The 14,581-nt window shown below is 35.0% G+C and overlaps 1 protein-coding gene across 1 annotated transcript; it reads right to left on the bottom strand.

The window, feature by feature from the left end:
• Positions 1-10,226: 10,226 nt before the first annotated feature.
• On the bottom strand, positions 10,227-11,748 carry LOC131055541 (UDP-glycosyltransferase 83A1-like). Its single transcript, XM_059212387.1, has 2 exons — positions 11,241-11,748; positions 10,227-11,164 (listed from the first exon to the last, which is right to left on the bottom strand). The coding sequence occupies exons 1-2, from the start codon at positions 11,746-11,748 to the stop codon at positions 10,227-10,229; spliced, it is 1,446 nt and encodes a 481-aa protein (XP_059068370.1).
• Positions 11,749-14,581: the final 2,833 nt, after the last annotated feature.

The following is a 14,581-nucleotide window of genomic DNA, read 5'->3' as shown; positions in this document are numbered from 1 at the left end:
CTGAGGAAAGAGAACTTCTTCACCAATTACTCTCTTTACATTTTTTCTCACCTAGGGATTTCTGACAATGAAAATCTACTCGAGAATTTCATCAATAATTTGGCCAGAGTACGGTCTCTCCCAACCTACAACCATAATATTAACCCTGTAGTTATGGGGTCTGTAATCCATCCTTCTAAATGAGGCGATCTTCAAACTACAACAATTCTCTTCTAAGAGCTATGTTGGAATGCAATAATGTCGAATAAATGAAGAGGTTTTCAGACATAAATAAGGAGAAAATCATGCCACACAAGCTGGATACACGACTTGTTATTTGAATGATTACATCCTACTAGAAATCAATCCCAATTGCACAAACATTGAGTCTCCGTAACACATAATCTGAGAATTAATGCAAGGTAATGGATAGTATTTGATAGTGGTGCATTTTCGTATGCATATATCCAACTTCAGGTTGGTAACATGCTTCAATATTATTTTTCTCACGATCTGCCAAATGAGTGACAAGATAAGTCCAAACTTTCATATTTATAATTCTCATCATAACAGAATACGGTCATAATCTACAACTTCCATGTACGACAAGCTTTTCCTAATTAAGGTTACCTCTAAAAAATGTTGAAGTGTCACATTACACTCTATTTTGCATTGAAATTATCTCACCTATTTGAATTGTGTCTATCTCTAGTTACCACATCCCCGAGTGGATAACAAGTCTGCTATCTAGTGACATTGACATTGCCTTAGTTTGGGGATTCACTTTTTACTGATTAAACATCAACTTTTCCTCATTCACAATTACCTTTAGGTGTGGGAATAGATCTATGTCCATGACCCCAACACTTGAATCAACTTCCAATTTGTCACATCCCATATTGGCTAATCTGTCTGCAATTTTTCCTTGAATGTGTGCGACAGAATAAATGTTTCAAAATAATCTAGGAGAGTCCATGCCTGAGAAAGGAAGTAATTGACATTCTAGTTATAATACTTTGTGGATTTGCAAGCATTGATAATCGAGGAGTCACCTTCGACATGAATTTTAAGAAAGCCCAATTTCTTAGCCAATGATAAATTGATCAAAAGAGCCCGAGCTTCTCCAAATTATTGGTTCCCTGAATTAATGAAGAGGATTTAAAAGCAACCAATTCACCTAGGTGGTTTCTAATGCACACTCCCGCCCCAGAGTCACCTGGGTTGCCCCAGGATGAACCATCAAATTTGATCTTAACAAAACCTTGAATCAAGGGTTGCCAGATAGTAAGTGATCTGTCACTTTTTGGATGGTAGAATTGAGGCATATTACCATTAGGAGGAACATATATAAGAATTTCCTTTCTTTAATTAAAGATCCATCCCAAGAAGTGAAGGGTGATTTACACTTATGATGTCTCTATACATAGGCATTTACTAGTTTCGAGATTGATTCCTCGATTCCTATACTTACAAAATCTGCAAAGGAGGAGACTTTTATAAATATTCTCTTATTATGTTCCCACCAAATGGAGCACAAAACCGAGTCTGAGATGATTCTCCAAATGCATGAAAAAAATGAGGACTTAAAAAGGATAGGCCAAGCTTTAAAAAAGTTCCACAATGTGTTTGAAAGCGGCATATGCAATCCCAATTTGTTAGTAAACTTCCAACATTGTTGTGCAAAGGGGCAATGGATAAAAAGGTGATCGACAGTTTCAAGTTCTTGATCACATATGACACAATTGAATTGATGAGAAACATGAAGCCTGACTAATTTGTCACTAGTTAAAATTCTTTTTCTTAAAGCTAACCAAGAGAAAACACCTTCTTTTGGTAAAACTGTATTATTCCAACAAAAAAGGAAAGCTCTCTGCACCTATTGCTGATTCACCATATGTTGTAGTGTTGTGTACTTGGTTTTGACTGAGTATATACCATCTTTGGAAGGGGCCCAAATAATTTTATCTTCCATGTTTGACAAAATTGTTACTCTCTGTGAGAGGATTTGTTGAAGAAGTCTAATATCTTCATCTTCAATCCTAATATAAACAAATTCCTTCCAAATGACTATCCCTGAATATAAATGAATCCTTCTTACATAATCTATTAGCTTTGAGCCCCACTTTTGTGTGAGAATAGGGATTACAGGCTGCAATTGAAGGGTTTGAGCTAGTGGTGGATAGCCATTCCATGAGTCAAACCAAAAATTAATGGACTCCCCATTGTGCACTTGCCAAGAGATATACTGAGTTACGACATCTCTAGAAAACATCATGAAGTTCCACATAGTTGAACCAACTAGAGGATTAGAAATGGTGAGGATTCTAAGGGGGTTACTTAAATCAAGATGCTTAGCTTGCATTATTTGACACCATTTTGACTTTGATTTTGAATACATTTTCCAAACAATTTCTTCTCCAAAGGCTTTATTGTATTTTGTCAAGTCATGAAGGCCCACTCCTATTTTTTTTTCACTTGACATCATGCTCAAGGAGGCTAGGGGAATCTTTTTCTCTTCTGATAAATTACCTTTCCATAGAAAGGTCCTAATAATTTTATCATTTTGATGCAAAACAGACTTAGGGGCTTTAAGCAATGAGATATAGTAATTTTGAATAGTAGCTAGGACAAATTTGGTGAGGAGGATGCGACCCGATAGGGACAACCATTTGACTTTCCAGGTTGATATTTTATTCTGAATTTCTCTCATTGACATTATTCCAATAAGATTTCTTATTATATCCTATCAATAAAGTTATTCCCAAGTATGCACTTGGTAAATCTTCTACTTGGAAACCCAATGTTTTAATGATTTTCCATCTTATCTTAGTGTTGAAAATGTAGACTTTGGATCCATGTGGATTGATTTGTTGGCCCGAGACTGAAGTATAGAGCAATAAAACTTTCTTTATTTGATTGACCTCCTGGGATGTTGATTTTCCATATAGTAAAGTATCATCAACAAAGAGAGAGTGTAATAGAAATAGGAGTATTTGGTATATGAATACCTTGCCAGGTACCCCTCTCATGATTGAGGCTGATCACTTTGCTAAAAGCTTCTACCATGTTAATAAAAAGGAAGGGGGATAAGGGATCACCTTGCCTAACTCCTTGTGTAGTAGCAAAGAACCCAACTGGAGACCCATTTATGATTATTGAAAAATGAGCTCCCGATATACACGCCTTAATCCATTTACACCATTTATCTAAAAACCCAAATCTGTGGAGGAGCTTGAGAAAGAAGCTCCAATTTACTTTTTCATAGGCTTTCATCATATCAAGTTTAACTATGAAAGAGGGTAAGTGGGAAGAATGGATTGAGTGGAGTACCTCATAAGCAATTGGCACACCTTCACTAGTTTCCCTTCTTGGAAAAAATCCCCTTTTCTCTAGAGAAACAATTTTTGTTATCATAGACTGCAATCTCAAATAAATGGCCTTGGTAAGAATTTTATAAATAGTATTGCATAATGAAATAGGTCAAAAATCTTCAAATGCTTTTGGATCTTTAACTTTTGGTAGAATTGCAATGTTTGTGGCATTGAAGTTTTTTAGAACTGAAGAGCTTCTTTTGGACTCCTCAAGAGATGCCAAAAGGTCTGAGCATACAACATCCCAACATTTTTGGAAAAATAATGGTATAAAACCATCAGGTCCTCGTGCTTTGTCTGCTGCAAGAGAGAAAACCACTTTCTTAATTTCATCCATGGTGAATGGTTTCAATAGGTCCTCATTATCTTGTTGGGAAATGAGAGGTGGAATGGTACTTATAACTTCCCGCTCATCCTGAATAGGGGCTTTATTTGAAATAGTATCAGGAGCTAAAAGGATTTTGAAGAAACTAACTCCTCCTTCTTAAATCTGAGAAGCATTTGTGATCTTATTTCCTGATTTTATAGCATTGATGGAGAAGATTGACGAAGTTGCTCGCTTGGCTTGAGCTAAAGCGTGAATTTTTTTTGTATTTTTATCTCCTTTTAGCCATAATTCCCTAGACTTGTGACGCTAATAGATTTCTTCTCTTTTGCACAACTCTTCCCTTAGTTCTTGCAATTTTTTTTGCTTTTCATATGAGCTTGGGTCCAAGACATGAGGGATTATATGATTCCGAATCTCTGCAAGCTATTTTGCTACTGTATCTTTCTCAACAAAGATGTTTTTCAAGAATTTTACATTCCAATATTTGATCTGATTCTTGATATGCTACATTTTCTTGTTTAGCTAAAACATTTTTATGCCATGATGGAACGAAGTACTAACCCTCCATTGATGCAAGAGAGGCAAGAAATGAGGATGTCTAAACCACATTTTATCAAATTTGAATGAGGGATGATGCAGGAATATTTTGTGGAAACTAATAATTTGCAATGAAACAACAAAGTGGTTTGAGCATGTAAGAGGTAAGATATCAGATTCCAAGTTATAATTCTGTAAAAGCCGATGTTGAGATATGAGAAATCTGTCTAGTCTTTCTGCAATCTGGGTAAAATTCTTTCTCTTATTCGTCCAAATAAATTTCCCCTTCTTCGGGATTACATCTTTCAAATCATTATGCGAGATGAAAAAAACAAAATCCTCAATGGTCTTTAGAAGGGGGCATATACCACCCTTTTTTTCATGAGGAGAAGTAATGGCATTAAAATCCCCTCCTAGGTTAACATTCTGATCTAGGAAATGTTGGATGATGTTTGTTAAGATACCCCATAACCTCTATTTTTCATGTGTAGAAGTTGGACCATAGACATTAATGAGTATAAAGGAAAGATCAAAACTTTATATACTCAGAACTTGCCAATTGCTACCTTCATTGATTATCTCTACCATTGAAGTTTTCGAATTCCAAAGAGTAATTAGGCCTCCCAAAGCCTCTACTATTGGGACATGAACAAATTTCCAAGTTGACCATTTATGAACTGTTGTTTGGAAAGTATCTTGAGAGGTTTTAGTTTCTTGCAAAATGATAATGTCTACCCCTGAAGAATCAAGTTGCTTCTTGATCCTGTTTCTCTTCTCAGAGGCATCAATGCCTTTGACATTACAAGAAATGGTTTTCTTTGTTGTCAAGGAGAGAAGAATGCCCTCCTCGGTCTTTTAGTTATAGAGAATTTTCCATCAAGAGTTGTTTGGATACCTGCTTCTATTTCGGCCTTAATCTTGACTTTGCTTGATTTCTTACCTCTCAGTTTCTTAGGCTTTTGAGACTGAGTTTGAGCAGGAGATTGAGTGATGGAGAGAGGCTGAGAGTAATCAAATATTGATTCTTATTGGATATTGTGACCTTGATGAGAATTAACTATATCAGTATCCATTACAAGCAAGGGGGAACATTCAAAAACTGGTTCTAATCCCTCTTGGTGAATACCATCCATCTCAGTTTCTATTAATAGTAGAGGGGGCGAATAATGGGTCTTAAGATTGGTGGCAAGAGGAGAAATGTTCATAAGAATTAGTCCTATGTCATCAACCATACTATTATGAGTAGAGAAGATCTCATAATCTTTAAACAGTGTTTGCTCTTTAAAAAACATCTTTTGTTGAATACAAGCTGAGCTTGAAATATTATTTATCCCATCATCTTCGTTTAAGATTTTATCTGCAATTTCATCAAAAAGCTAAGATCCTGTTGAATTTAATAATTCTGTAGCTAACTTCTCTAGAATTACTGAAGTTTTTTTTGTGGCCTTTTACTCCTTTGGAATCAACCATAATACTAATGGGATGATTATCAAAGATTAATTTCTTCGTGATGTCATCTATATTGGTGGTCACATGTGAGTAAAAAAGAACCTTATTTGAATAACAAGCATAGATTGACACCAAAATTGGAAGCTTGAGCACTGGAAACTGAACCTGAATAGGAATAGAGCTAAAAAAAGAACCTATTGAGTATAGAATATGCAGGAAAAATGTGAAATTCTGAAAAGATAGTAATATCAATTGAAAAATGTCATTTGTAAATGCACATTGAGATCTTTGAGAAATGGATGGAACTAAAGACATATGAAAGTTTATCTAGGTTGAAACAATTATAAATGATTCACTATCTCATTGATAACCTTCGATTGGATTAGGAGTTTTAGAGTTTGATTTAGCGTCATAAGTACAACACAAGGGATCAGAAGAACGATCCTCACAAACTAGAACCATTGGGCAGTTGAACCTTTGACACTGAGAATTAAAATGCCCCAAACCTTTTGAATGGTGAATCAATACTTCAGGGGTTTGAATAATAATTTCTTGCTTCCAAGTGCCAAATTTTGAAGTTATAGAGATATTTGTTGGAAGAGGCTTTGAAACATCAAGCAATACACACACTCGAACCTTGAGATGTGTAAGCTCAAAAGGAATGAGATCATGTAACAAAAATACCTATTATGTTTGGTAATATTTCAATCAAATCCAAGTCCTTGTATTCAAGGAGAAATGCAGGAAAAGCCACCCCAAAAGGAGCAAATTTGCAGATCTCATTATCTATCTTAAAATTTGGAACCCAAGGAATCGTAAAAAGACTGTGACCCATGCAAAACCAACTCTTGCACCTATGGACCAAATCTCTGCAATCTTTTGAATGGAAAGTAGAAATAAAGAAGCCATACCCATTATCAGTATAAAAGATATCTTTAAGCCCTTTCCAATTTTTCTTCACCCAGAAGAATAAAACTTGAAAGGAGGGAGTAAAGTTCCAGAACTTACCAATAATTTCTCTTTCCTAGAGATGCAAGATTTGAGGTAAAAGCAAGTGGTATAGTAATGAAACTTTGGAGATACCGTATTCTTTCTCTGTGTTCTCAGACTCCGCCCTGTTCCTAGTTGGAATCAAAGCTTGAACTTTCTTTCTCCAAATTCACAGGATTACCTGTCCATTTGACTTTGGAGGGATGTTTGGTTCGAAGGCCGCTCTACAAACATTATGCAGGGGTATGTTGTTCAAGTCTGAAAGAAAGCTTGGTTTATTTATAGGGAGCGATTTTGGCCATGGTACAAATGATGAGAGCCTCCTTGCCTCATGTCCCTGATTAAATCTCTTGGATTTTATATTCACAGGAAGCATATTTGGCCACGACACAAATGGTGGAAACCCTCTTTCTTCTTTTCCATGATTGTTACTCTTAGTTTTCAGACCGGCCTTTGAAGCTTTAACTATTTGATCAAAAAACCTTGTGTCTTTCTCTGGTTTATTTATAGGGAGTGAGTTTGGCCATGATACATGATGGGAACCACATTTCCTCATGTCCCTGATTAAAACTCTTGGGTTTTACATTCACAGGAAGCGTATTTCCAGCCACGACACAAATGGTGGAAACTCTCTTTCTTCTTGTCCATGATTGTTACTCTTGGTTTTTAGATTGGCCTCTAAATATTTAAATTTTTGATCAAAAAACCCAGTGTCTTTCTCTAGAATACGAGCATACTTAGAAAAAGATTCATCACATATGTCGAAAATACGTTGTTTTTGTTTGTTGATTTGTTTAAATGGAAGTTTAGATCTCTAGTGTGAATGTGACCGATTGGTTCAAGGCTGTTTACCATATTGTCTTCCTTTCTGTAGGTACCCGTGACCATTTTGTCCTCCAGTTTGACTGTACCCATAGATTCCCCCATTCTGCTGATGATCTATGCCCTGCACTGTGTTCCTGCCATGGAGAGGATTTTGAAATTTTTTCCCCCCAACCACCATATGCAAAGCCCATTTCTCCCTTCTGCTTGATTTTTATTATTATTGAGAAATAGTTTGAACCAAGGATGTAAGCACTACAGGCAAGAAGCCTCACTATTTCTCCAAGGTTTTCCTTAAGGTAAGGGTGCTCTATTTTTTACATGGTACCTAGGTTGTAGGCACTACAGGCAAGAAGCCCCTCCATTTCACCAAAGGGTCACCCCCTGTTTGATTTATTGTTTAATTGAAGTTTAATTATTATTTATTGTTTATTATAAATATTATTGTTATTTATTGTTTATTTACTTATATTTTAACTGAGACTTATTGAATGGTGATTTTTGGATTTTATATTTATTTTATTTGATTTTATTTATTTTAATGATGTCTTTTGATTTTCTATTATTATAATTTATTTAATAGCTTTTATTTAATTAATTAATAATATTATTTAGGCAAGGCATTGGTATTTTATTAATGATTATTTAATTTATGTGGCAATCTATTATTTATTAGGAGAATAAATAATATTATTATTTGTGAATAATATTTTATTCATGGATAAATATTATTATCCTTGGTTATTATTTATTGTGGGGTATTGGTTTAATATTTATCGTGGGATGTGAACTATTATTTAATTTATTGTCTTTCTACCCCTCTTTGGTTAATTTGATTTATTATAAAACTACCTACCCTTTTATCTAATCAGTCGAATGGGGGAGGTAGGTAAATAATATATATTTATTTAATACCTTCCTCGTTCTTTGCAAAGGGTTGGTATAATATATGGTTTTTGGAAATATTTTGATTGTGGAGTTTTAATAAAGTTTTGGGTTTTTGGGTATTTTTATGATTTCCCGTGCATTCACAGGGGGTTGGCTTTTGGAAGAATTCATAGATTTTGGGAGGATTTGGCTTTGGTTTTGGATTGTGATTACAACTTGCTGGTTTTTGGAGGTTCTTCATCAATTTTTCATTGCCTTGCTTCATTTCCAGGTTGGATCTGAATGCTTATTTCTCAGTTTTGGTTTTCAAGAAAGATTGTCTACAAGTGTATGCCAAAAGATTGTTTTGGTAAATCTTGGGAGTGATTTCAGTATTGGATAATTTATTTGATTAAAAAAAATGATTTAGGAAAGCTTGCATCTAAATTTGGAATTCTAATTTTTAGTAGTGCTGGGGAATGGGTGTTTGGAAATGTGATTTTGTGGCTATACTATTACTGTAAACGCTTTATGTAATGATATTTGTATTGTGGAGGCTTGTATTGCCCTTGTATATCCTATTTCAGGTTCTCATAGTGTTTGGAGTCCTTATGTTATGATCTGCATTTGTATGGTAGTCTTTGCAACACATTTTTGTGCATGTATTCACTGGATGTAATCAAATTCTTGGATTTATGACCTCATTGAGCTTGTGTAAACCCTAGTCTTCTTCTATGTTGGTCCCTTATGTGTTTTGGGTTGGTTTCAGACCTTGATAGTGCTTCTGACCGAATCTGGGCATGTTTGTTTGCATACTTTTTTCATTTTCCAAATATTGCAACCTAGTTACAAAACCACTAAAACAAGTGACAAAAGCGCCACTCTAGGAGTCAATAGTGCTAGAGTAAGAAAAAAATGGCAAAACAATATCAACACATTTTTTGTTAGGGTTTTGACTTCTTAGTTGACTTTTATTGATGGTTTTTTACTCTAGAGGCTATGTACTATCATTTTTGGTGATTTTGAGTATTTTGCTATTCATTTTGATGCGTGTGAATCCATTTTGGCTCCGGTAAGTGGTTTTGCACTTGTCCGTTGAGGTATTGTTATGTTGCTCCAGCAAGTTGAGAGTATCCTTGTTGTTGAGGAGGTTTATGTGCAGCTCCAGCGAGATGATATGTTGTGCCTCGTTGTGGAGGAATATTCATCAACGAAAAAAGTGGGAACCAACATTGTGAGTATATATTTAGACTTGATGATGAAAACTATGCAAGTAGTGACATTGAGATGCCCTTGGGAACGGATAATTTGGATGAGTTTTATAGAGATATGTTAATGATTAAATGGTAACTCCGCTTGCGTAATATGATTCTACGGATATGTTCATGTTGATTTATGTATTCTTGAAAATAGTTAATGATGTGTTGATGTATATTGGTTGTAATGTTGGATTAATAAATGTTAGGGATAGCGTAGTAGTGATAGTTGACTTAAAAGAAGAATTTTTTTTTTATCTCCATTGTTAATAGATTATGATTTATTTCTCTAAGATATTTTGACGGACATTACAGCTGCGAAACTTAGAATTATTCTTTACTATTATATTTGCTTTGCCTGGCATCCTGTGTTAGCTATATGCATCCCGTGTTAACTATATGAGGGAAGTATATATTCAATCAATTAAAGCATGGGCATCTTTTTGACAAATTGGAGAATGACATATGCTTAATACGTTCCCTTTAATAAGGGTGCTGACAATTAGAAATGGAAATTTAATACTAAAACCTTTATACATGGAACGAGATGGTACGTTTAATCTATTGCAATAGGAATTTTATTGTAAAGAACTGGTACCCTGCAAACCATCTACACAACTCGGAATTTCATTTTACACTTTGGTTTCTTTTCATGGCGTCAAGAAATTGATTATACTTGATTGACGAAGATCCTCCTTTCTCACCCGATGCCCTTGCGCTTTCCTTGAGCATTGCCACTCTTTTCTTCATCTCACGACCTTCCTCTCCACGCACCAGCTTATCCACCGCATTTGTAATCTCCTTCCTTTCTATTATTCCTTGTTTGTTTGCCATCAATTGTAATCCAACCTTCCACTCATTCACTACGTAAGAACAGTTAAGGAACTGATCTATGAAATGTGGCCAACATAGCATGGGAACGCCTGTGCTGATACTCTCCAAAGTCGAATTCCATCCACAGTGAGTAATAAAACAAGCAATAGAAGGATGAGATAAGACTGAGAGCTGGGGAGCCCAAGAAACTAAACACCCTCGACCTCCAACTCGTTCGATGAATCCTGGGGGAAAAACGGCCGTCACTCCGTCCATCAAAGTGGGGCGCACCACCCAAAGAAATGGTTCACCAGTTGCCTCTAGGCCTAGAGCCACTTCCTCCAATTGATTCATGTTTAAGATCGCCAAGCTCCCAAAGGACACGTACACTACAGACTTGACAGCCTGCTTGTCTAGCCAATCCAGACATTCCACCTTCTCCGCCAACAATGCGGCCTGCCTCGTACCATACCGAATGTCTGAATTTCCGTCCAGAATTGGTGATGGAATAAGAGGGCCTATTGGGCATACTTGTATTTGTCTTCCTGGATATGCGTTGATAATAGGAGCTTCCAGATCGTAGAAAGAGTTAAACAGAATGATATCCGTCTTAAGTTGTTGCTCAATTGCAAGAGTCGTCTTGAAATTTTGGGCAATATCAGCCTCTCCTCCAAACATCCACGAAAGCTGCGTAGAATGCAAAGGAGGCATGCAGGGAAGAACGTTGATCAATTTGTGCACCTTTGGAATGCCTGCAATCACAAGTCAACAACCATGAGCTTCAGAGATCTTCACAACTAAAATTGTAGCTAACAATTAGGACTTTACCGTTGGGAGTCACAATTCCAGAAGTGACCAAGGTTGATCCAGCATGAGTCACGGCCGCCGTGGCGATAGAGGCTGGACAGAAAAATGCATGTGGAATATTAAAATGCTCAGCCACGCCTCGAACGTAATAGACGGTTAAGTCCGTAATCAGGCAAGTGATCTTTTGTGCTTCGTTCTCGTTGATCTCTTGAATGAGTTTGAGTAGGGAAAAATCGAGAGTGGCTTGCAGTGAGTCTATTAGTTTGATAATGTCAGGGCGTGGCACTTCGGGTGCGAGACCATCTGGTATACATACCATTCTAAGATTATCATCCTTCTCTGCAGATTTCATTAATTCATTATTTGCTTCCGTTATGCGGGAATGATTGTCCTCAGTGTTAACGAATGTAACGAGAAACCCGTCTGAGACGAGCTTCTCGGCAAGCTGCATCATGGGATTTATATGTCCCGCAAGGGGAAAGGGCACAACCAGTGCATGAGGCTTTTGGAATACAGAAGCGCTTACCATTTTCTTTCCCTACTCTTGAAAATCTCAGTAAGCAATGGCAGTCATGCAAATGTATGATTGAGTTCGTGGTGTAGGATGTATATATGGCCCCATGATTTTCAGAAACCAAAAATGTGGGAGCAGTTATCAAGGAAAATGCCGGATACTACAACCTTTTTAAGATAATTTTGATGCTATTAGCTAGCTCCAAATCCATAACTTTTGTGAATGCGGCGCATGTGTAACTGTTCCCTCGTCAACGATAAGAAGACTTCCAAACGGAAGAGGAGATGCTATGTTTTCGTTTCAAACAAACAAAAATAAACTTTAGTTAGGGACCCGTAAATTCTTTTCATAGTTTTATATATTTGGATCGCAATCCTCGTTGCCATTGAGGGGTCTTTTCCCGATGTGGCTTCCACTATTCTAATTTGAAAATTTTTTATTTATTTCTTTGAAATTGTTTTCTGAAAAATTGAGTTCCCTTGTATTATATCAAGGTCATGGATTTTGTTCCGTAATTTATTATGAAAATAAGAAATAAATGAATGTAAGATTTGTATTAGTGATTTTTTAATATTAAATTTTAGATTTGTGATAATTAGATTATTTCTATGTATTTCTTAGTATATAAGTTGGTATATTTTTATGTAAAAATTGACAATTTTATACTTTGTTTTTTCATATTTTAAGAGTTTGGATTCATCTCATAGTTTCACCATTCATCATATTAGAAAAACTTTTACAATTCATTATTTGTGAATTCTACACATTTAGATATGAATCTTATATATAATATTTTTTAATTTCTTAAGTTTGGTACATGTCCTCTTTCTCAACAACTATTATGAGCCACTTTAAGTATGAATTATATTAAATTACATGCTAGAGTGGTGTATTTAAGTACTAACCTTAATTTGTTAGAACCATCTATGAAGATCTAGGATTTGTCAAGTAAAAAAATACTACCAATTTAGTAGATTTTTATTCTATTAGCACAAGAATCAAAATATTAGGAACACATTTAATGGTTGTCTATTGTCTTCATGTTTTGTTCATTGCTTTTAAGTACCCTTGTAGGGTTTTGACCAATAAAGAAGACCTTAAACTAACATACATTCATTTGCAAGGTTAAACATACAAAATATCAATAAAGTAGCTAGGATGGATGTAATCCTATTGTATTTAAGGAAGATCAAACTAACATACATTCATTCCTCAATAAATAAATATTCCCAATAATATCCTCTACATTCCTCAAAATTATCTTCATAATTAAAGTATGTATGTAAGGAGACAAACAAAAAGGAGACCATGTTAGGTCACCCTAAAATAATCCATGTAGAATTAACATCTATATCTCAAAACTCATTCCCATTAAAGGATAAAGAATCAACACAAATTGTATTAAAATTAAGGTGGGTAAAAGCTATTAAATTATTCTCTATTGAGTGGATGAAAAGTGGGGAATGATTGTTCTACTCAATGAGATCCACTAATAAACCATGACTATTTCCACGATTATTATCCTCATTAGATCCATGTTGAGCTCACATCCAATTCTAGTTCCTATTGGAAACTCATCAAAGAGTAATCATCTCAACACATGATCTCCGTAAATATGAGATCTCTAGCCTCAACAAAGTCTATCATGTATTTATGAGAACCCAACCAATCATCCCCTACCAATCAAATTCTAATTATAACATTGTAATACCCATAAGCTCCAAAGGGAAATGATCATTGTAATGAGTATTATAATATTATAAAAAATCACCACCAATATAATGTCACTTTCCTTCCAAATTTATTTAAGTTTAATTTGATATACCCATTTTAATCTATTAGAATTTTATTCAAAAATGAAGTTTAACAAAATTCTAAATATGATACTTAACATTTATGGCAGTCTCCCATTCAATTTTGAATATTATTGTGATTTAGGATCCTTAAAAAGGTAGAAAAGAATTTTTTTTTTTGAAGATATATTATTTTTCCTTATTAGAATTTACCATGAAAATTAGAGCTTTCCATATATAAAAAATAGTGGAATAGTAAAAAAAAAAGTCCAACCGAAGAATTGTTGGCATAATCATTATTTATTAGATCGATGGATTGGTGGTTGCACTATCTATTATGGAAATTATTATGTATTTGTACACTTGTACTCAATAATAAATCACAAGTTCTATTTTTCTCTTACATATGGTATCATAGTGGTATTAATATGTTTGGGCATTTTGAATGAAGAGTAGGCACATGATGATTAAGTAATTAGTGAGGAAGAATGAAAAATAGAGCAACATAAGATGGGGACCATTTTGGTCTATGATGAGGCAGAGGAGGCCGTAGAGAGCCTTGTAAATTGAGCTTTTTATGAAAGCTCTTAGCAAATTTATTTTGATTTGCATAGGAGGTGTTGAAAGTGGTTTAAAAATATAAGATCTTGGATGTATGAATTTTGAGATATTCCAACAAAAACATGGAGATGGGGAAGGTATAAAGTGTTCAAATATTTGGGTTGTTTTGTTTTCAAATTGACATTTGATTCAACAAAAGATGTGGTAATTAGCTCCTGCTTAGTTCAGTGGTGATCAAGATGCTCTTTTTATAGATGTTAATGTGTGGTGCCATTCAATAAGAGGTAGTAAGTTTTCCATTGCGCTTGATTGTCAGTGGAATGCATTTACAACATATAGAGTTGGCTTAACAAAATCCTTAACAAAATTGATTTTAATCTTCTTGAGCTCTATTTTTCATTCTGATGATGGATCGCGGAGTGTGATCCGAAATGTTGATGGAAAACTTCTTGGCACAATCTAATCCAGAAACATCTACATTATTCATTATGGAT

Source organism: Cryptomeria japonica, chromosome 10 (genome assembly GCF_030272615.1).
Source record: "Cryptomeria japonica chromosome 10, Sugi_1.0, whole genome shotgun sequence".
Taxonomy (NCBI): domain Eukaryota; kingdom Viridiplantae; phylum Streptophyta; class Pinopsida; order Cupressales; family Cupressaceae; genus Cryptomeria; species Cryptomeria japonica.
Note: the sequence above shows the minus strand (reverse complement) of the source record. Positions and strands in the feature narration are given on the sequence as shown.